The sequence below is a fragment of the Strix aluco genome, chromosome 2, assembly GCF_031877795.1.
Source record: "Strix aluco isolate bStrAlu1 chromosome 2, bStrAlu1.hap1, whole genome shotgun sequence".
NCBI lineage: Eukaryota > Metazoa > Chordata > Aves > Strigiformes > Strigidae > Strix > Strix aluco.
The window spans coordinates 116,605,392-116,628,099 of record NC_133932.1 but is presented as its reverse complement, the minus strand read 5'-3'; the positions used below and the strand labels follow the sequence as shown (position 1 = coordinate 116,628,099).

Here is a 22,708-nt window from a genome sequence, read left to right as displayed (position 1 = left end):
ACACATGGACACACTGCAGTAAATTGTCCTGCTGACAAAACTGCAAAGAACAGTGAATGGAACAAACTGAACTGCTCACAACACAAGGACAGCAATGAAATCTCTAATTGGACAAAATTAATTCCTCAGAAGAGTTCAGCCTGCAATCTTGGATTCCGAGTTTTACAGCTGAAAGAAGTCAATTACAATATTCCAATGTTACTTGAGCTATACATGATTCTTTATGTCTAAATTCTTCAAAATTATGGATTCAGTAAGTTATAAACAGTTCCCCCCATTTAAAGCAAGTTATCTTGCAATGTATGCAGTGCAACTTACAGGAGGAGGCAGTGACAGCTTTCAAAAGCAGATGAATATTTTTCTGTACCCTGGCTAAAGCCAGGCCTTTGTCTTGTTGCTTTAATGGTTTTACTCTGTTGTTTCTTTACTTCAATGTGGTATAAATTATTCCCTCTTGCTGGTGAGCTTTGGGTGTAGAACTGGGCAGAATCTCAAAGTCTGGAAATCATTTACTAAACCTACATCTTTTCAGACTGGCTAAACATCAGCACAAACAAGAATGTTAGTCTCCGTCATGACTAATGTTCATTAGTAACATTTTAAAGCTCAGAAACACAGCAGCTCAGATTATCCATCAGCTTAGACAACCAGTCCTTCAGTTACTGAACAAATGAACTGCACATTGCTCACAGGTATAATGGTTATTCTCCTTCTCCTTTATAAATATGATATTTGACAATATCTAACCTGGGATCTGGGAACGTTTCCCACCTCTTGCATACAGGTCCATTCTCTGGCTGAGTACTGCATGTTTGTTGAGATAAGACTCAAATGTATACCATCACCCCTCCAGACCCTAAACTATTAGACTACTTCCACTGGAAAAATATGAATAGGTGTTCAACATGCTTCTCTGTGAAGATGACTGAGGGCTTTTAGGATACCTGTAAAACATGCCAGGCCCATAACAATGACTCTGTCTAGTAAGAGAGGGCTAAGCATGCACACAGGCCTTCCTGGCCTTCCTCCAGAAATGAAAATACCATGTGTTTCTTAACCTAGAAACTCGGTCCTTATGGATCTCCCTTAATGAGACTCTTCAGTCATTAAAGCTTGCAATCAGTGACCACTTCAAAGCCGTTCTCTGGAAGAATACTGAAAGAAAATTGCAAAGACATTTTATATCTTGTCAAAAAAACAGTAGATATTCCAAGGACTCAGTAACTGAAGGCAATGATATATGAGTTTCAGCATGGTTAATGTTTTCTTTAATTCAGGGACAAACTCTGGTTCAAAATCCTTCAAGGTAATGGGCACTGGACCCACTGAGTCCTCTGGTTTCTTCAGAATACAGAGATTCATTGTGTTGAGGAGTCACTAGTTAATGGTTATAATAGTGTACAATAATTGCGTGTTACTGGAATAGCTAATCTGAGTTTGTAGAAGACAAACAACTCCTGCAAACAGTTGAGCCTGTCATTGCTTTCTAATATAGTGATAAAGGTCAAAATTGCAACTTCAGTGTTGAACCAAAGAAAGTATTAAACCCCATATACTTTAATACTCTTTAACAAAGCAAAGTCTGCAGGCTACATACAGGCACATTACTGATCTCCCAAAACACAACTTGTAGGAGCCCTGTGCTGTCACCAGGGGAAGGAAGTGGCAGCCATAGTGTTAAATGCTGATACAAAACCTTTGCTTTCAGAGAGAGGTCAAATTTTGGCACCCAGATGAAAGAGAACATTTTCATAAGTGGTTGTTTACGTAATTTTTGGTCTGTGTAAATCTCCTGCTAATGTATTAGGACCTTAAAGAGGTTTAAATGGCGAAAGCCTCTCAGCTTATCTTTGAGCTTACCTGGAGTTACAGTGTTCATCCAGAGCTCGGTTATATTACTGCCTGAAGGGTGTCAAGACCAAGTTGGATGAGGCTTTAAGCAACCTGATCTAGTGGAAGGTGTCCCTGCCCATGGCAGGGGGTTGGAACTAGATGATCTTTAAGGTCCCTTCCAACCCAAACCATTTTATGGTTCTCTGAAGACAGGTAAAGCTAACAAGAAGTCTGTCATACTGCATATACCCTGGGCTATGCATAGCTCACTGTTTCATTCATTTTATCTACTGATTTATAAACTTTAAATGGAAAACTTTTCGCTCACTCCATTTGCCTCTTTTAAACATTTTTTTTTTCTTCCCAGCACCATTTTACTGAAAGATGTGTGCATGTGAGCAGGTGCAGCAGAGACCCTCCCTGCTGGAGGGCCCAGGCAGCACTAGTGGAAGGTGTACAGCCCCCCTTAGCTCTGTTCAGTCTGGAAATGAGCCGATAGATAATGACAAAGAGGTGAAACATCTCACCTTAAGACTGGGAAATAAGGAAAAGAAGAGAGAACAAGTTTATATTGGAGAACACTTGCTAAATATTCTTCCTCATTTGTAGGTATGTTCAGCGCTACCCGCAGCCACCTGCAACCAGCTGGGTGTGAGGGGCAGAGCCTGCAAAGCTGGCACAAGCCAAGCCTGGGGCTGGCCAGTGTAGGCCAGCATGTTGCTGGATAATGTTCAGAGGCACTAATTAATGAAATTCTGTATGGATTCAAAAAATGGGACTTTGAGTATATTTTGAGAAATATGTTGGACCCCTGCTTTGGTTAGGCTCCTCATTAGCTTGGGTGCTGGAAATCAGAGCCAATGCAGAGATGTAGTGACCAGGGTAATCCAGCATAACATCCTTACAGAGCTACTTGCTGATCACTGTAGGATGTAAATGTCTCTTCATGAACATTAGGAAAATACCCACTGCCATCATCAATATGGTTCTCTGAAACCCTCCTTTGAAAAGTGCTGGGTGTTAGGATGTTAATTTGATCACATCTAAATCAGAGACAGATGGGGCTGCTTAGCCATAGAGGACAGAGGGAGGGATACTTAAAAGCATAAAAGGAAATAAACGGCACGGTCTTTCCAGAGAGTTAGCTGTCTGCCACCTCTATCCCTGAACCCAAAGCACCTACCTAAGGAAGCTGTTCTACCCCTCCTCTCCGATCACAGAGGACCCCACAGCCAGTAGGAGGGACACATTTCCATGTGAAGGTAGTGAGACCTGAGGAGCTGCATGAAGTATCCTGTATTTCCTAACCCTCAGGATCAGTAACAGCAGTAGAACCAGTGTATTCTGACCCATGATCACATGGATAAACTGGCCAGTTTCCTTGGGAAAGAGGTTAATGTTGCACTATGGAGCCTCAATAACTGTCAGAAGCTCACTAAGGTGAAGGATTATTTTTCTCCAGTTGTAAATAAAGATTTTTAAACTATACTTTTCTGTCTGTCTCTCAGAGAGAAGGTGTTGCCAGGGAACGTTTTTTGTGAAAAGCACTGTTAGCTACAGTGAAGCAGTCAAAGACATTGCTAAACATTCCCCACTGCTGAGACCAGTTTTGCAAACACCCACTGGGATTTACAAGTCTGATTAGAAGTTGCTGGCCTTATAAGAAATGTGAATAGGGTACAGCTCAGGAAACATTTCTACCACATTTTCTGGCCACACTGGGAGTTAAATGACGTATGTAATACGTGTTTTCTCAACTGCCCACCCCCCAGCCCTTGGAGGTCCCTGTCCCTGCTGCAGGGGTTGCTGAAGTTCTTCTAAAGCAGCAGGTGAATCATTGTGATTTACAGTATGGCATATTAAGATAAATTGACACATATTTCTTTAATACCCCAGTTTGTGATTCACAAGAGCTCTTATCAAAAGTTAAAAATGAAATTGCCATCAGTCAGAACCCTTTCAATGCCAGTTAATGTCATACAACCCTTGCTTCTGCAAAAAATTGGGCTAACTTCAAAAAGGAGGGGGGCGGCTGGACACAGTTCAACGGTCAGTTTGTATAAACATCACACCAGAGTGCTCTCTTTAGAGGAACTCTGGGTCTCACTCATCCCTGCACCATCTCACTCTCATTTCTCACATGTCTTCTGTTGTGTCTGAACTAAAGCAGAAGGCACTTTAGGCCAAGGGACCATGTCTTTTTATATTCTGTAAAACACCTAGGATGCTTTTAGTTGCACCAAGACAATTGATATTGTATAAAGAGGAATGAATTATCACTGTTGTGAAAGGAGACTTGTACATGCTGCCCTAAGTTTGCAACTGCTCCTTTTATAATAGTAATAGTGAAAAGAGCTTCAGATATTCTTAAATAAGGCATGATGTGTCTAAGTGAGTTATAATACCCCAGTACCCCCAGTACTACTATGATTATGAAGCACTAAACATCTGCACTGGAACAGACACTGAATCCCATGGACAAAACACATAGCTGCTCTATCATTTCATAATGTGTTGTCACCAAATTCAGTGCTTCACATAAAGTAAGTTTATTCTTTTTGGTCAGAATCTAAAATTTCACTTCTACAAGACAACTCTTAAACTTCCCCATACATACACCTCTTTGTTTTGGTGCTGTGTCATCATATTTTCCAGTTTCCATACTGCTCAAATCAAAACTTCTTTGTCTTCAACAAGGACCTTACAATTTCCATTTGCAGTTTACAGTGTTTCTAGGAATTCTCTCCAATGACAGCTTTCAGTTCCCATGCATTTGCTCTTTTCCTCCTGTTTCTTACCCAGATTCATCTTACTACCACCTCTGACCTCCTTTCCTAATATCTCATCAGGCCAGTAAAGGATGACTAAAGGTAGAGTTAATATTAACTAGTAAATGCACACGTTCTGAGTTTAATATTTGAAATAGCGCACATCCATCTGTATGTCTCTGCAGCTGTATTGTTTGCATCTCTCTTAACAGATCTCCTGCACATTACTTACCTGCTTGAATTTTAAACTATTTGGAGGAAAAATTAGCACTTGTCACTTGGGAAAGCAAATGTGATCAAGCAAAAGTTTCACTTCACATTTTGCGTTTGATATCAGCTTCTTGTATGGCTGCATTTATGCATTTAGGCAGTGGTTCCATGATAGCGTATCTAAGCACCACCAAAATGGATATAAATATATATATATATAAAATGCATACAGTCCAACATAAGAATGTGCCTGCAGTTCAGACAGATTAAACACACTATACAGGAGAGAGTTTAAGTTGCATGAAGGTTTCATCCATTTGTGAAGGCTTTATGCTGGCTGTGGGAGGGCAGATGTTCCTTGATCTAGCATAGAAATGGAAACGTACAGACAGATTATACCTGACTGGGCATAAAACCCAACAGTACAGAATAGATCCATCAGTGGTTTTGAACACATTTGAATCAGCAGTGAGTTTATGCTGAATCAAAGCTTGGCTTCAGATGGCCATGGCATTTCTGATGAAACATGAGGCTCCCTGAAGGCAGATTTACCATACCGCCAAACCATGTTGTTCAAGCCACTGACACATGCCCTCTTCCAGTTCTAGTTCTGTCAAATTAGGTTGTTAGGTCCTCTAATGTCCAGACCCTTCCCAGCACATCTCCCTGATGAAGGATATGGACCAAAAACTCCCAAGCAAAACTTTGGGTTGTCCCTGGAACTGATTGATCATCACCTCTGCCAAGAGCGCAGCTGGAGGAGACAAGTGTTGTCACAGTAGGAGGACTTTAACCCCTGCCCATGTAGTTCAGCACAACATACATGAACACTAACACCGCTGACTGATGCCAGTGGAGCTGAAGGGACTCAGGCCAGCTATATTTGCCAAAGGCACAGCAGATATTCAAGTATTTCTAATAATTGCAAGAAAATAGAAAGATTTAAGGCCAGTGGAGAATCCTGAAGTCCTTAGATACATCTCATAAGCACTGACAGATGTATAGCCAGTCCCACTGGTGTTCTGCTCTGCTTTCCAGAGCAAGACGCCCTACAAAAGGAACAGCACAATACGGTAACGGATTTCCTTCCTTTCTCTTTCTATTCTTAAACTTTAACCAATAAAGATGTTCTGGCTCAGAATATGGTAAGCACTGGAGAAGGAACACATTTTTATACCCATAAAAAGCCATTGTCTTGTTTTAAATTATATTTAAATGATCTTTTTTTCATTTCTAACAAATAAGCATAGAAATCAGTTTCAGTATCCAGTCAAACAGAACCAACTCTTAGGATTTTCGTCACCAACCACTTATTGATGGAGAAATGAGCACAAAGGGAATGCTTCCCAGAAACTGCTTACAGAATTGAACAGTGTTTGCATGAAGGAGTCAGAGAATTTAAAATCTCCAGTAAGGTAGTTAAAAGTAAGAGGTGGTACACTTTAAAACAGCAATGGCAAAATTTATCCAGTGATTTACCACAAATAGTTTGCCCAGCTGTAACCAGTACTGCCTTATAAGTCAAGAGACATTTCCTTATGGAAATTACACCACAGTTTAGCAGATTTCACTTTATTCTGTCCCTCTCTCTCTCCTGTCTCTCAGTTTAGCCACTGTCAGGAAAAAGAAGCTGAAAAGTGTTGTCACAACAAGCCATTTGAATGAATAGCATACAGAAAAGAGTGAGAGAAAGTGGTGATCAACAGCTGGTATCAAATATAAAAGAACTAGAGCTGGTACCACCCAGAAGAAAAACAAATAAATGGCTAGAAACAGCCTCTAGTAAAAATACCCATCTTGAACTTCCCATGTCTTCAGTGCAAAGACAAAGGTACAATGTACACGGGCAGAGCTGACCCAGAGCAGTTTCAATTTTATCGTGCTGCTCTGAGTGTTGTTCATTTGCTACATCGCAAATAATGGTCCCTTTTTGTCACCACAAGAACAATAACAGTGACACCAAAATACTTCTCATGCCATTCAGTGCAAGTCACTGCAGTGATTTTTTTCTGGCCTCTACTTAATTATTCTGTCCCGATTGCAGCAATATTTTCGTGGTTTCCGTGGTTCTTCTCCCTTGTTCCGAGTTGCACAATTACCTTGTTTACAGCTTATTTCTTCTCGCTGGAAACAAACTACTCTGATGAGGCACTCCAGCCCTTTCGTATTCAAGAGAATCCCAGATGAAGCTCACAGAGAAGGAGATGTTTGCTACCATCTGCTGGTGAACTGGAGTTGGGGCTCAAACAAGCATCACAGACTTGATTTTCAGCATTAGCTGACCCCACAGCAGGAATTTGCTGATCCATCTGAGTCGCATTCATTTAAGGGTATGGTAGGAGGCTGAGAAAATACTGATATTTTTGTTGTGTGGCAAGAATACAGCAAAGGTGGGCATGTTATGTTGTAAGAAAAATAATCCAGGAGAGATGGAGAAAAGGATTTCAGCCCTCTAAAGATTAGCAAATCTCTGCTAGCAAGACCTTTGAGGAGACATGTGGGAGCTACAGAACTCCCAGAAGTATCATGACAGGAAGAAAACCTTGGTCTGTCATCATGGCTCATGGTAATAAAGCTCTGAGATTTTTACTAGAAATAATAGTAAGTCATCACCTCAAAAAGTACTTGCTTCTATGGCAGTAGCTCCCAAATCCGTCATCATAATCCCAAAGGCAGTTGTGTCAGTGTGCAGTGGGTTCAGGGTTGTTGAGAGAAGTATTTGGTGTCAAAGACTATTACTGGACTGTGAATATTGTGAAGAGTGAAGGGAATTTGTCAACATCTCTTTTGGGTACATCAAGAAGTGACAAAATCAACTATCAAATATACAAGATGCAGTATGTCTGCACTCACGAGCAGGGAGAAAAAAGAGACATCTCATACATGCTTGTGAGCCTTGAACATGCTTGTGAGCCTTGAATTCTTGGAAGCTGGTGTATATATTGGGGTGCTTTATAAAAGCAAGGTGAAAAAAGCATTTCAAATCAAGACTGAGAGCAATAACTGTTTCTGGATGTTTTTTCAGGGAACTTAGACTTGGAAGCATTTAGCAGCTCTATATTTAACAGTTAGAAATGAAGTGGTTACTGTTCAAGGAGAAATGTAGTGTTCTATAAGCTGAAAACAATGTTCAAATAAAGAACAAGCTGAAATTCTTCCCCACAGTGCTGAGCCTCCTCAGGTCCATCACCTCCCCAGCTTTAACAGGACCTGGGGAGCAGAGCAGCTCCTTGGACCAATGCAAGACCTTCCTAGATTCAGCCCTAGAGTAATCCATTGCAGCACATGCCACACTCACACTGTCCTTGTCCTGCACTCACTTCTCTCTCAGGTGCCATCACATGAGGATGACATTCGTCATCACCGCACTGTCCTTCTGCTCATGGTCTGGTCCTTTGCTAGTGTGCACTAAATCTATGGATCATCCTGTTTCTGTTTGTACTGTATTTACCACTGTGGTTTTTGGGGGTGTATTTAGGTACTACCACAACAAAGTAATAACAGACTGTTCACTAATGTGTACTTATTCTTGCTGAACAGGGCAGGTGACTGTAGCTCTATGTAAGTCTAACTGAGGTTTCTAAAACAGCAGCAGGGAAGGTTATTCTGAGCCAGAAAAGCTCCATGCTGCCACCCACTTCCCATACCTCCCACCCTGCCTCCCCATCGGCCCTTTGCCAGCAGAAGCACTGTATTCAACTCCCTGCTGAAAGAAAACAAACACTAAGCTCCCAATTTTTCTGGCTCCCTTATCACAGATATTGTTCCCTTCGTAGGATTCAAACATTGTTCCCACATCCTTAGGGAGGAGTTTATATCATTATTTCTTAACAGCCTTTCAGATGACAGGTTCCTGCCCCAACGGCTGTAACTGCCAGGGAGAGAGAGCCATTGTGCAGCTTTTGAAAGTTGGCAACAACACATCTGGGTCAGGCTCCAACTGCCTGCAAAGCCACCCCCAGCTCATTTATCTATCCGTGTCAAGGAGATAAAGCGCAGCATCAGTTGGCAAGAAAGCCCCAAGTTAGATTGATCCCCATCAAGTGAATTTCCTGGCCTTGAATAGAGAGCCACAAACCAGCAGTTTTTGCTGCTTGTCCCCATACAGTTCAGACAAGATTCAACAAAACCAAAACACTAACGGTAAGATAAAATGAATAGAGTTCAAGTGTAGCTAATCCTCAATGAGACAGTGCATTCTGTAACCAAATCTGCTTGTACCCGGTGAATTTGAATTGCATTCACCTAGGCAGCATGTCATCTATTCATGGGTTAGGAAAAGAGTGGTAGGAGTTTGTTGGTATATCAACAGCTGCATGATCTTGTTATCTGTTCTCAAGCTGGGTGTAGGACACAAAGAGGCACAACATGAGACTCCCCAAACATTAGCAGCAAGTGATTGAAAATGCAACAGTAATTCACATGAGTGAAACCTGAAAACACCTTTGAAGACGGACTCTGGCCAAGCTGATATGTTTCGCAGTCTGATCTGTGTAATCCATGCGTATCTCAGAGTACTCGGCTCTCTGCACTGCTAACCAGCTCCATGCCTGTTGACAGATCGAGAAGTACCAGCAGTTTGTTCTTTAAAGAGCAGGGAAATTAGAGGAGGCAGACTGACACAGAGAGGTGAGGGAGAGCAGCCCAGTCCCCTCCTTCAGGCTTTATAATAAGGATGCTTCTGGTTTACAATAAAGATGCTTCTTGCTTTGGTTTTCAAGCATTGGTGCCCATGTGAAAAGGCATGTTCAACTCTGAGCCCTTCGCACTTGTCAACAGTCTTTTCAGCTGTCACTTCCCTTTAGTTGTCCTGTATTGATATCCTCCCCCACTTCTAATTATACTAGTTTTTACAAAACAATGTTTTGACAAAAGCAATGAGGTTTATGCCCTACAGACTCTGAAATGTCTGCACCAGGAGTCCTGTCTTTCTTCCACTAAAATATCATATAAATGAATATTTTACAAATAATTAGAGTAGATTATGGCCAGAATATTTTTCACCAATACTTCTTATAAGAAATTAATTTCTAACAGAAATTAAAGCTGCATAGTAAAGGGCAGAAAGATAACAATCTTGCACTATTCCTCCTGGCCCCAAGACATCAGCTACAGAGCTGCCACATCCTCCTGGCCCCATCACACTGTGCAAGACTTATTTGCTGGTTGTGCTGTGATATGTGGAGAAGCAGAACATCTCAGCGTTATCTACAGGCTGGGCCACTTACTCTTGAAAGAAAAAGACTTAGCAGTCTGAAAGTAGATGACTCTGTCCTTTCTCCTCCAGCAGCAATGTGACCTCTTTCAGCTTCAAAGGATTTAAATTACCTTGCAGTACCAGTACTGTTCTGGCTGATATATGGACATAAGCAAGGTAAGTTTGTAGGGAAACAGTATCTTTCATTAGCCTCCTATTGTCAAAATGGAAGGCTTGTGTGCCTGAAACCTTGTTGGATTTTCCAACTGTAAGAGTTGGTCAAGAAAAAATATTACCTCCCTCCACAAAACTTTCCTTATATCAACTTAGCATTACTTATGTAAGCTCTACTGCAGAGCCATCTCTTCTGCTGGCTTGGCATTCCATCTTGGTTTTCCACAAAATTGTGCCCACTTTCTCACATTTATTTACTCAATTCATCAATAAATCTACTACATTTCAGGAAGTTCTACTGTACTGTAGTTTCTTTTAGTTTTTACTTTTAAGCATTTGCTCATGTTTGCACATTGCACATATCAAATAATTTAAATTATGCAAATAATAGAAGAGCTGGAGAACTGGAGAAGTGTGCCAGGATGCACGTCTCAGTACTTGCCAGTTTGTTCCAGAGGGATTTACTACAATGCACTTACATCTAACAGCACTCAGCAATGTGATAAACGAGCACTGAAATGCAGCACCTAGCTGGGTTATATTCGCATCCATGTTTGCTGTACCAAGAACTCATGAGACAGGATCAGGTAGGAACAATGCAGCATGGTGTGATCCAGCATCCTTTTCCATTTCAATCACCTCTTCTAAGTGCTTTGCACCCTAAAGGTAGAGTTGTAAGTCCTTACAACTCTGATGCGAAGGCAGAAAAATCTTTAACACATCATTAGCAAACATAAGTAAGGCCATTTTGTCGTGTTGAAATTATCTTTTCATTACCATTTAATGAATACACATTTGGGAAGGTAAGTTTTCCTAGTAAAGAGGGAAACTGAAGCAATATCACCACAAATTCTCCCACAGAGAGGGTGTCCAGTAAAATTAATTTCATGTGAATTTTACTCCAAACGCACTTTGCCCAGGTGTTTTTATTTAGTGTATGATGCTACAAATAGCACAGATCTGGACTGGGGCCACACTGTACCAGGCCCTTTAAAGACCCTCTAATAACTGCTTCTGGGCAGTGTCTACCTCAAAAGTCAAGAGAAAAGACAGGTCCAAGACTGACAAAATGATACAGCAATGATATATGACAACTACTTATGCAGCATAATGAATCATGAACAGCTAAAGCAAGAGCAATTACCCTGCTCTGCCACTGTATCTAGTTATTCCTAATTGTCTCACATCTGAAAGTCATAGTAACAGACAGAGGTGAGCTTCCTACAATAATTACTCTATAAGTCACAGACTCTAAATGAAGTTTTTAAAGCAACAGTTCAGAAGACAGTGACTGTGTTCTCAAACTGCATTGTAGTGAAAGCTACATTGTAATGAAAGTACACTCACTAGGAGAGAAAGAAAAGGCAATGGACCTCATCCTGACAATGCTGGTCTCTTCCAGATGAGATGGGAACATTTGTCTCAAGGAAATTAAGATCTGAACTGAATTGCTGAATGGGAGAAGGAGCTGATATGAAGAGCATCTCTGGCTTCCGCTGATTTTTATCACAACCGCATGCCAAGAAAATTACACATCTAAGGTTTTTTTGCTTCAAGTCCCTTATCATAAGGACTACGAAATAGAAATTATTCTTCTAATTTATTGTACTTTAGTACAGTTCACAAATCCTTGCAACCCCTAAATGATCTAGGAAGCTTGGAAGCTTTTCCCAAACAGTATTCCTTCCTTACAGAAATGAGTAGCCTGTGTTTATTCACCTCTCTGGATTTGCTGTTAATATAAATACAGTGGCATTTCCAGACCAGAATGAGAAAAGTGACCTTGAATTTGGCTATTTTGAATATCAGATGAGAAATGCTTTAAAAGACAACAAATAAGCTGTTCTCTAGAACCAGATCCATTTAGTCTGTCTAACTTCAACCAGTCATGCATGCCACTTTGCAGTGCAGTTCCCTTAAAACATTATTAGTCCCCTTAAAATTTTGTAAACATGGCCTATGCTTGGGAAAACTGTTCAGATACTCATTTTCTTGTGCAATCAACCTTTTTGCATGATGCATATCTGAGCTTACCTTCCACGTGACGGAGGGGCAGGCTGCCAAGGTGAAGGTAACTTTCTCTGTCACTACATTGAAGGTGACACGAAACATGGTTTGTATTCCAGTGGCCTCAGACCCAGAGTAGAAATCTTCAGTGACGGTCACACTGCTCACTTGTGTACATGCTGCTGGGCTCCTGTCACACTGAGCTATACGTTCAGTAAACCCATAACATTATGATCGAAGCCGAAGCCTGAAACAGCTGTAAGGGTCCAGTTTTTCCCAGCAGCCGTGCTTCTGTGTGTCAGAACTAATCAGATTAGCTGGTTTTACTTGTCTGAGTTGGGACTAACAGGTTAGTAGAACAGTTTGGGTGGGGGAAGGGAGCAGTAAATAAATCAAATTAGGGCATTTACTAAGCAGCTGAGATTTCCTTCTTGCTTGCCTTTGTCTCTCTACAGGACTCACACAGAGCCAGGACAATGCACAACAAAAACGAAGCTTTGTTTTAGAGTAGCTCTTTGTATAGGAGAATTTCTCTAACTTTGCCTTGATTTGATTCATTTTTGGTTGCCAGTGATCACCAAGAGGAGAGCTCTCCCACAGTGGCCTGGATGTCATGCAGATAAACAAGTTTCAGACAGAGAAGGCGTGTATTGTGCTTTTTTCATCCCACACTACCCGCCAAGGCAACACACTGGCTGTGCCAAGAGATCAGTCACACGATCTGCTCTACACAGTACTAGATAACAAGATTCACAGATGGTCTAATCCTGAGACTAGGGCAAAAGGGTCAGAGGGACAGGACACGACAGGACAGGAAAGGTACTACTTCATGATCCTCAGTCCACTTCAGAGTACTTTTTCCATCTCTGTTACTGACTGGGGTGGATTTATGCTCACGGGAAGGAAAATTCAAAAGAAGAAAGAATAAAGGTAATCAAGTAGTATAATAGCCACCATTAGCAGTGGTTGACTGGGCACGTGGACTGTGCTACTTGATGTGGGAGATGCTGCACGTGGAAGACACTTCCCTCATGAATACAGCAGATGCAGACAGCTCTGATTGATGCCATCATGTAATAATTACCAGCATGCAAAGAACAGAATTAGTTTGGGTAACTTGTCTCTGATCTATATTTATGTTTCCAAAAATAGGTCTCTAGTTCAGTAGTCACCTAATTTCCTCCCCTACCAATGGAGCAAGATAGGTGGAATCAACTGCCCTCTGAAACTGCTTCTTTCTCACCACTGGCCAAAGAGAGGGAGGGTATGTATTGACATTTCAGAAACCTGATGTGACTTGAGATTGATACCTCCCTTGAAAACTTCTATTGAGAGTTAAGACCGAGTTCAAAGATGCATTGACTTTCTCCTGCCTGCTCTCTGGGTCTGGTCTGTGACTCTAGGCAGATGTTTGCTACCCAATAAGGAGGCTGTCAAAATGTCCCGAGTATGTTTCATTCTACTGGCCAGTAACTGTACCATGAGTAACACATTCACAATGTTGGAAAGAGGCCAGACTGAAACTCTTTTATTCTTGCCAAGGAATACCTACTCATACAAAAGTTGCACTGACATTGGACAGATTGGACATGCAACAACTCACCAAGGGGAGTAGTACATTGACAATCTGACTCTGTAAGAATTCATTTATTCTAATAATCTGATTCTTGTGACCCAGAAGAAGCCATGCACCATGCAAAAGCTAGGGAATGCCCCAAACATTTTGATGATGGCATATGGCTGGATTCCTATACGTTAGTGCTTGCACTGGCAGAACTGAAGCCACAGTGTTTAAAGGGCACAAAAGCCACATCACAAACTCATTATTCAAAATCCTAACAAAGCAACCCCATAGCTCAACTCCAGTATCAGGATCCCTTCCAAGAAGGTCAACAAACCAACCAGCCAGTGTTCAATTACCTTCAACCTGAATAAGATGAAAAAGGGGAATTTTGTAGGAAGCCCACTCCGAACACAGACATACAGCTTGATGCACACCTTTAAAGGACAGAATGATATGTGCTGTCACTTAAGCCACCACTGACTGGGCAGACAGAAATAATCTGTTTGCTGGGATTAGGTCGTAAGGGGGCTTTGTTATTTTCATAAAGAGAACATAAGATTCAGCTCCCTGTAAATAATATATTGATAGTAACCTATCTGTGTTATTTCTGAAGAGACTCATGCACAGTGAAAGGTATTTCTTTTTTCTCCACATTGACTTCGATAGTCTGCTTTCATTTACTTGTCTATTTAGATTCTTTTAGGACTATTCAAATACCAGTTGATGAAGTGGAGGCAAAATAATATGAAGTATCTTCTTGCTTTAGTTTTATAAAGGCTACATTTTATCTTCTCTTTAGAGTGCAGGTTTACTGAGAACTTGAAGTAGAAAGTTTCCTTTGTGAGAAAATACATAATTCCAAGACGGTTTCCCTGTAAACTGTCTTCCAAGTGCCAACAATGCTGTTGTTCCTATGAGATGTAGTTGCCACAGAAAGTCAGGCTCAGGTTGAGACAGGTCCTCTGGTAGTTTGTGCCACACTGATAGAGAGCTCTGGGGATGAAAATCCATAGCATGAAGGCAAGTGAGCTCAGACTGATATATTCTTAGTGCCCACTGTGTTGCTGAGCACAGAGGTTGGTGGTTGTTTCTGTTTTTAATCGAAGCAACAGCCTCATAATTCCAGAAAATGACAATAATCAGGGTTCAAAGTCATTACAGGTGCATAGCTTGTTGTAACTAATTCCAACTTCCCAAGAAAAAGAGCACAGGGCATGCTAAACTGTTTCTGGAAGAAGAAATTTCTGTGAGATACTGCTACAAAGAAAAAGCAAAATTATTTACATTTATATAATATTATCCACAAATTACTTCTGGGAGCAGTCTCACTGTGTAAATAAATAGGATTTGGGTCATAATAAGACAAATGTATTTTATTCTGGAACTGTTAAATTTAGAAAGGGTTTTTGACACATAACTCATTACTTATAATACTTGTAATTTTCCCACTGTCTTACCTTGGATCTCAATCATACAGATTAAATCTGAGACCAAGACTACCTTCTGTTTCCATCTTTGCACAGCAAAGCATTTAGCACAAGATCATCACCTCTGAAAAGGGCTACTGGATGTTATCATAGTAAGAAAAACAAAGAGTCCAACATATGAAACCTCCAAACTAAATATCCAGCCAATGCTGTATACCTTTTCCTCCTCTCCACGCTATCCTTCAGCTTCTCCCTGCTCCTTTCTTTCCTCCTACTTTATGATTTATACCTACTTTTCATGTCTTGTTACCATTTGAATTGTAAGCTTCTCAGGGCAATATTTGATTTATTCTACGTACAGCCTTAAACTTATGCCTGAGTACTAGCAGAGTCTTTTGAGTGCAAATGCATTACGAATTAAGACACTCAACATTAAGAAAAGTAGTGCTGAGATCAGTCAGCCTGAACTACTATCTAAAAGTATTTAGAAAAGTTATTCCTCAGACATCTTTTCTCCTCCTGTTAACCCAAAGACATACATAACAGACATGTTTAAAACAAATATTCTTTTAACATGCTGAATACACTGACTTAGCAAATTGTATAGGATATCACAGCTGGGAGCTTAGTGACAAATGCTGTTTTATGGCATACTCAGAAATAACCACTATTGATCATTACTTCCCTTTCCTTTGCCTACAACCCATATGTGTCAGTGTGCATCCTGTTCTTCCATGACACCCCACACTTCTCTTCCTTCCTGAAGAAATGAGCAGATCCAGAAGAACTTCCTAACACAGCAACAATTGTAAGCATACTTTTTGAGATCCATTCAGAGAGTCAGAGTTTCTGTCAGTCTTAGCATACAACAAAGTTCAACTGAGACACTGATGTTTTGTGCTAGTACCTGCTCTTCCCATAGATAGATATGGGTTTTATTCTGTGAAATACATGGAGGATTGCGTCTTGATAGTGTCTTACAGACAAGCAGTGTGACTGTCCTCCACAGTCAATGTTATAATAGTAAAGCAAGCTGTGAATAGCAGTGGACAGACTTAATTAAGGTCTTGTCCCAAACACTGATTCAAAACCACACACAGACACACTCACACAGAATGCACCACCTACAAACCACCATCACAAATTTTCAGGCTGCTGCCAGATGAAAGAAAGTGTAAATGGCAGACAGGCAAAAGCAACATAACCTGTTTTCTGTTGGTGTAAGGTTATTCTGTCAAATATAAAGGGCAAGTCATAGAGGGAAGGCTATTTATAAATCCTAATACCTCATTTTATGAATCTGATCATGAGATACCTGTATAGGGCTAACAACAAATAATTGCACATTTTCATATCACCTCAGAAAACACATAACAGATGACCGATGCATTTTGATTGCCAGTCAGCTTGGGTAAGTAGAATTTCAGGCTTCATATATCCTTATAGACATTAGCATTAGCTCTCTCAAGTGTTTTGCAGGTCTGTTAGGCTAACATCTCCCAGCTAACCTAATGGAAAATGGCAGCTTCCACACTCCCTGTGCTTTGAAAATATGTGGTTAAACCTGTCTCAATGAATTTCCCATCTCTTTGGATTTGGTTAGTATTTGTTAGTATATGTTTAAGGCATGATGCCTGAAATCTCTCCCTGAAGCATCTTAAACCCTGTAAAGTCAGTTTTGATTGCTACAATACAGTGGATCAGAAAAAGATGCAAACTCTAAATCAGAATTTTCTCTGCGGCTCAGAGCTGGATTTTGCAAGAAAGACTGTGTCCCTGCTCCATTATCCTACTGCTTGCCCTTGCTGTACCAGGAATTCCTGCTTTGAAGAAAAGGCTTTTTGAATTCAATAGCTCCTTCTGGTGGTCTGAAAGAAAATGCTTGGTTACAGTCGACTCAGTAATACAGGATTAACACACAATTCATTCAGTAAGCATGCATATCAGTAACAGCTAGAAGTTATGCCATGAGTAAAACAAATGTTAAAGTTATGATTCAAGAAATATGCCATGCCAACTATATTCTACATGACTGTCATAAAGGAGGCAAGGTTTCTAGGAAATCCTTCCTTCCTCCTATTCCATTACAGTATTGCTGTGAATTTTCTTCCATATGGTAACTAAGGAAACATGAAGAAAGGTGATGGAATGAAAAGTGGCAGAAGTCACAAATTCTGGTCTACTGGCCCAGCAAATTTAAGAGAAGTCCTTAATGAAGTATTTGGCAAGGCACATCTCAGAACCAGTGGTTCTGATTTTGAAGGAATGATCAATATATAAGAGAGGGATTTGATCCAAACCTTGCTGAAGGCAGAGGGACATCCTCTAGCAATAGGAATGTGTTTTTGGTCAGGCTCAAGGAAACCCCTTCAAGGAAGAAGAACACATTAAAAAATCTCTGATCAACAGTCCTTGAGATGCTGAAGAGCTTTTGTTTTTTCTTTTTATCCTCAGATTGTCCCATGTTAAGACAGATACTATCCTCTTTTTTTTATCACCTCTTAAAGAGTAACAACCACACAGCATTTACAAGGAATGGATTCTGTCCTAGCCAATCTCAGTAACATTACATCATTCCTCAGCTATCCAAACAAAACATTGCCTTGAGAGTTATAAGCAGCAGACTCTAGCCTTGTTTCTAAATGACGCATTGTTTTTAAATAACAAAATTCACTGTCAGGGCTCTACAAATGTATTTCCTATCTGATGGTCCTTTTAAGACTTATCTGGTGAGACATTCATGGTTGCTGTCAGAGGTCTCCAGAGGAGATCTTTCACATCCCACCTCCAGCAAGGCATGCGTGATAACTCCACTCAGCTGGACCCCTGTTGCTTTAGATTCTGCTTAAGTAAAGCACGAAACAGAGCTTCAAGTTAAATCAACAAGAGAAACATTATTTAAAAATACAGACAAGTCATGGTCTGCCCACCCTTTCACCATACTTGGTAAAAACCAAGATTTTACAAAAGTAATAAATAAGACAGATGCTTATATGAACTTTAAAAGCCGTAACACATATCTTTCTAAATACAAATTCATTTAAAATATTTGCAATCCAGATTTTGTTGAAAGCCAATACAGTATAAACTAAAGAGAAATCAATCTATTTTTTCCAAAAAATGCATGCTTTAAAAAACAGTACTAAGGGCAAAAAACCCAAAATCAGAATCTAAACAATAGTTCCATTTTTCTAATCTACATATATTTCCAGTCAACAGCCCTCATTGATGTCAGTTTGAATTTTAGAATATGGCCTGGCTGGTAGCATCACTGAGGTACCAAAGGAAACCTAATCTCACACACTAAAAAGTGATTATTTTTTAACTTGATGCTAATATTTGGTCTGGAACCTACTCAGAATACTGGGGCAAAATTGATTTGGGGTTGACTGCTGATGCTCTGTTACCGAGTGATTCAAACTCTTTCTGGATGTCAGTTCAACATTAGCTATTATTCACTACAAAGCATGCTCCACATTATACAAGAAAACAGCAGGGGTGTATCTGAGCTGGTGCAGCTAGCAAGAAATAAACAAAGAATGCACCCCTGGGGGAACCAGGGAATGGTTCTGTGCAGGAAGAATCTTCTGCCTTCCTGGATGGCATGTGTAAGGCCTGTATCTCCAGAATGCTGGAAGAAACATGGTTTGAGAGAGGTTTTGAAGGGAAAAGCTTGCAGTCAGGGTGCCTCGTGCTTGTCAGTACATACTTTTGTGGGCAATGTAGAACTGTGTGGCTCTACGTGACAGTCCTGAAGGCAGAAGAGTTAGAGAAAGGAAAAGATGTGGCAGGTTCCCATGCAAATAACAGCAGGGCTCTAGCCATGGAATGAGCACGTCAAACTAGATTCTGTGTTTACTGTGCACATTTTCAATTGGCTCTTACCTAACTATTAATTACAATGTGTATGAAAGTAGCATATGAAGCTCTAGAGAGCAATCAAGGGCCCATCCCATTCCATTAGAGATTGTACATCCACAGAGCAAGAGAAACCTCTGTCTCCATCAGCCTTCAATGAATACACACATAAAACCAAAACCAACCAGAAGACCAGTGGCCTGAGTCAGCAGTCACCATAAGAGTGCAGAAACAGACACAGAGGTCCAAACTGAAGGTCTGCCTAGCCAGCCTCTAGACTCCTAGAGTAGCCACTGCTGAGGACTTTGGGAAAAGTAAAGATCAGGGCAAGTTTACCATATTTTTTTCATAAATCACTCCAGCTTTTGCTTAGGGACTTCCAAAGCCAAAGTTATTTAAGTGTCTTTGTATTTAGTAATATCTGATGGACCTTATTCCTCTGACTTATTCTCTGAAGCCATTTACATTTGTGGCTGCTACAGAGTCTGTGTGATGACTAGTTCTGTAATTGAATTACGAGACTGTATAATAATGTGCTTAGTCTTCCTTATTTTTCTGTCTTGATACCTGGTAATTTCAGTGGACACTAAATCATGGTTGTCTATTCCACCTCCACATGACATTCATAATTCCACAGATTTCTGTTACACCCTTACTCTGTTTTTCTGTTTCCAGCCTGAAGAGAAAAAGGAGTTGAACTCATTTTTGACACAGAGACATTTCTCTAGCCCACTAATGTCCCAGAGGTCCAGCTCTAGAGGGCCATTCAGTAGGCCATTTCTTTGGTAAGATGAGAGATTGTTTGCTCTCTGCTAACAATCCCAAACTATTCCAAGAGCAGTGACCAAGACTGAGATCAATGGGTTCACTGGGCCCAGTGGGATGCCCTACTCCTTTTGATTTGTCTTTGAGAGACTTGTAATTGGTGTGACTGACATAATTATTGCCTGAGCCGGCAGGTAATAAACCAGACTATAGTTACCTCTCTATCATGAAAATCGACCATTTATTGTAACTCTTTGATTCCGACCTTTTAATCAGTTAGTTAACTGCTTTGTTCCTTAAAGAGCCTAAAGGCAGGAACATATCAAAGGATTTTTGGAATTAAAGTATGCTGAACTAACCAAGTCATTCTTTCCGAATTGACTCCAGTACCTGCTATATTTGTGAAGTTTGATTTCCCACTATAAAGCCACTGCAGTTCTTTTCTCCTATACTGTATTTATTTTTCTGTCTACCAATGGCACACCAGTGAGCAGCTGCGAAAAGTAAAATTCTGTTTAAGGAGAACATATAAAACCCATCATCTAGATAAAAACCAAATGTGTATGTGACAATTCAAATGGGAGGGTACAAGTCATTTATTAACTGGAAGCCTGTTAAAGCAAGATCAGTAACAGTAGGCATTACAGACTAGGGTTTTGTTCCTCCCCCTGTTGCTGTCCTGGTACATGAGATAAAATAAGCCACTTTTTGCAACTCTGTGCTTCCCTCCCACTCCTTTCTGAAACCTCTTTAAAGATCATGATTGTTTCTTGTACAATGCTTTATTGCTGAGGTGCTATAAGGATTAACCCAAGGCCATGAGTTTCAACAGACTGAGCAGTAAGTCTCGTGTTTGTGCGCATCCAAAAGAAGATCCATGAGCTATGCTGTCATGTCACTGAAGGCAGAGAGATCCACTGGGGAAAAAGGGATTGTGAGGTGTAGACTTGTGCTTTTGACAGACCAGCCTGCCTGTGTCCATAGAGGAAGTCTGTAGCAGCTACAGGAGGTGAACCCAGACACTTTTCCACAACTCAGCCAGTTTCTTGACTGCCAGGCTTTATTCCTTCCCTCCGCAGCATGTGCAGGAGGAAACTCATGTGTCAAAACGTCTCTAGCCTGAAAACAGATATCTGGCATAATGTTCTTAGAAGGTTAGTAATGCCACTAGCAGCTGAACTAAGTAAATGACAATGTGTGTATTAGAAAGATGACTGTGACCCTATGGAGAATTAGTATGTCAAAGCACATTTATTTCATATCAGCTGAACTATAATCACCAGATATTTTAACTCTTATTTGAGCAAATAATCTCTATTACTTCTTTGGAAAAGATTTTTATCCTTCTTGCTCTAACATCCCCTTTTCCACTGTCACTGGTAGAAAATGGTCTCTGGGAATATATTTTTCAGCCAAAAACCATGAAGTGTTCTAGATTCCTTTAATAAAGAAATAAACCAAATCATTTTTATATAGTTTGTTCAAACCTGAGAACATTTGACATATATCATAAGGGCTGAAATTTTTTTGTGGTTTGGACTGGGCTACTTGACAAGCTATCGAGAAGGTATAAATATATGACAAATATCTCTTTCTGAAGTTTACTACAGATGATGAATTTCATTCTAAGAAACTCTGCAGAGTGCTTAAAATTAGTCATAAGTACCCAAAGCCTATAGCAAAATAAGGCACTAGAAAAAGAATTATTAAACCTTATTGTAAAAATTATGCGTGTGGAAAAAACCCCACAACGCACAAACCTCCAAAACAACCTGGATTGTTGGATAATCAAAAATACACATTTCCATAAATCATTCATCACCAAGTGCTAAAGAACCTAAAGGACTTATTTTCTACTATACTTAGGATTGTGATCTGTGCTTTTCCTGGCTTGTGGAAGAGAGTTTTAAGCAAATGCCATTCTCCATGATTCAAAGAGTAAATTCCTTGTTCAAAAATGAAAATGCCTTCCTCCTGCACGCACAAAATAAGCTAAAGTAAGGCACTTCAAATACACCACTTCTTAGCCTCTAAACTGAAAGACATAGTCTAGCACACTGCCTCTTCAGTTGTACTGACTCCTGCCTGGTTTAGATCATGAAGAGCAAGATCTTCATATTGAAGCTGAAATTGAGGAAGGATGTGGGTGATGCAGGCAAAGAAAAGTATTTTTTAAAAATGTGCAAAATAGTTTCAGTTTCTTTGGTCGTAATTCACACTTGCATCCAGAACTGGTCATTTCAGTGTGTCATCTCACAGCACTCCTGCATCCACAGCTAATCACAGCTAATGCAGGTTTTCACACAACAGCACCACAGGTTGCACTTGCTGCTGTCCCAGTCAGCTATAAAATTTTCTTCCAGCCCAACAAGTGATGAAACTGCTTCTGTAGCTCATGCCTTCATCAGAGCTCATCTGGATTACAGGATTAATGCATGCATCCATTTTGGAAATCCAGTTGGTACATTCAGTTTATCTCCTTGACCAAGTTTCTGACATGAGCAGACAGAATCTGTTCTTCACTCTCACTGTCCCATTTCCCAAATACTGCTTAGATGTCTGTCCTCATCTTTAGGACTCTCTGTGGCTTGGTCCCAGCTCAAGGATGAAGACTGGGGTTTACAACTGTTTGTTACTGTGATGTGAAGTAGGCCCAAAACACAGGAAACTTGTATTTAGAATTATCAAAGCTGTGCAACTGAATGGCTTGAGATTGTTAACTGATAAGCAGATAGGTAATGGATCAATGATCAAGATGTCTGTAGACCATCAAAGAACTATCAGAAGTTTACACAAGATACCTTTAGTGTGGCTTATCTCATCCATTAAAGTGTAAGTATGGTAAGGATAACAGACCAGAAAACATACGTATGTGAACTCACACGGTGCTGACAGTGATTAGAGT

General features: G+C 40.4%; 1 protein-coding gene across 2 annotated transcripts in view; it reads right to left on the bottom strand.

Annotated features, from left to right (window-relative positions):
- Window positions 1-12,403, bottom strand: part of SPATA13 (spermatogenesis associated 13) — a 160,819-nt gene extending 148,416 nt beyond the window's left edge. The window contains exon 1 of one of the 2 annotated variants that reach the window (XM_074815996.1): window positions 12,217-12,403. In XM_074815996.1, the coding sequence (XP_074672097.1) occupies window positions 12,217-12,294 (78 nt within the window). In that variant the 5' untranslated portion in view covers window positions 12,295-12,403. The remainder of the gene's footprint in view (window positions 1-12,216) is intronic. The other variant, XM_074815994.1, reaches the window with a different exon arrangement.
- Between the last annotated feature and the right edge of the window lie 10,305 nt (window positions 12,404-22,708).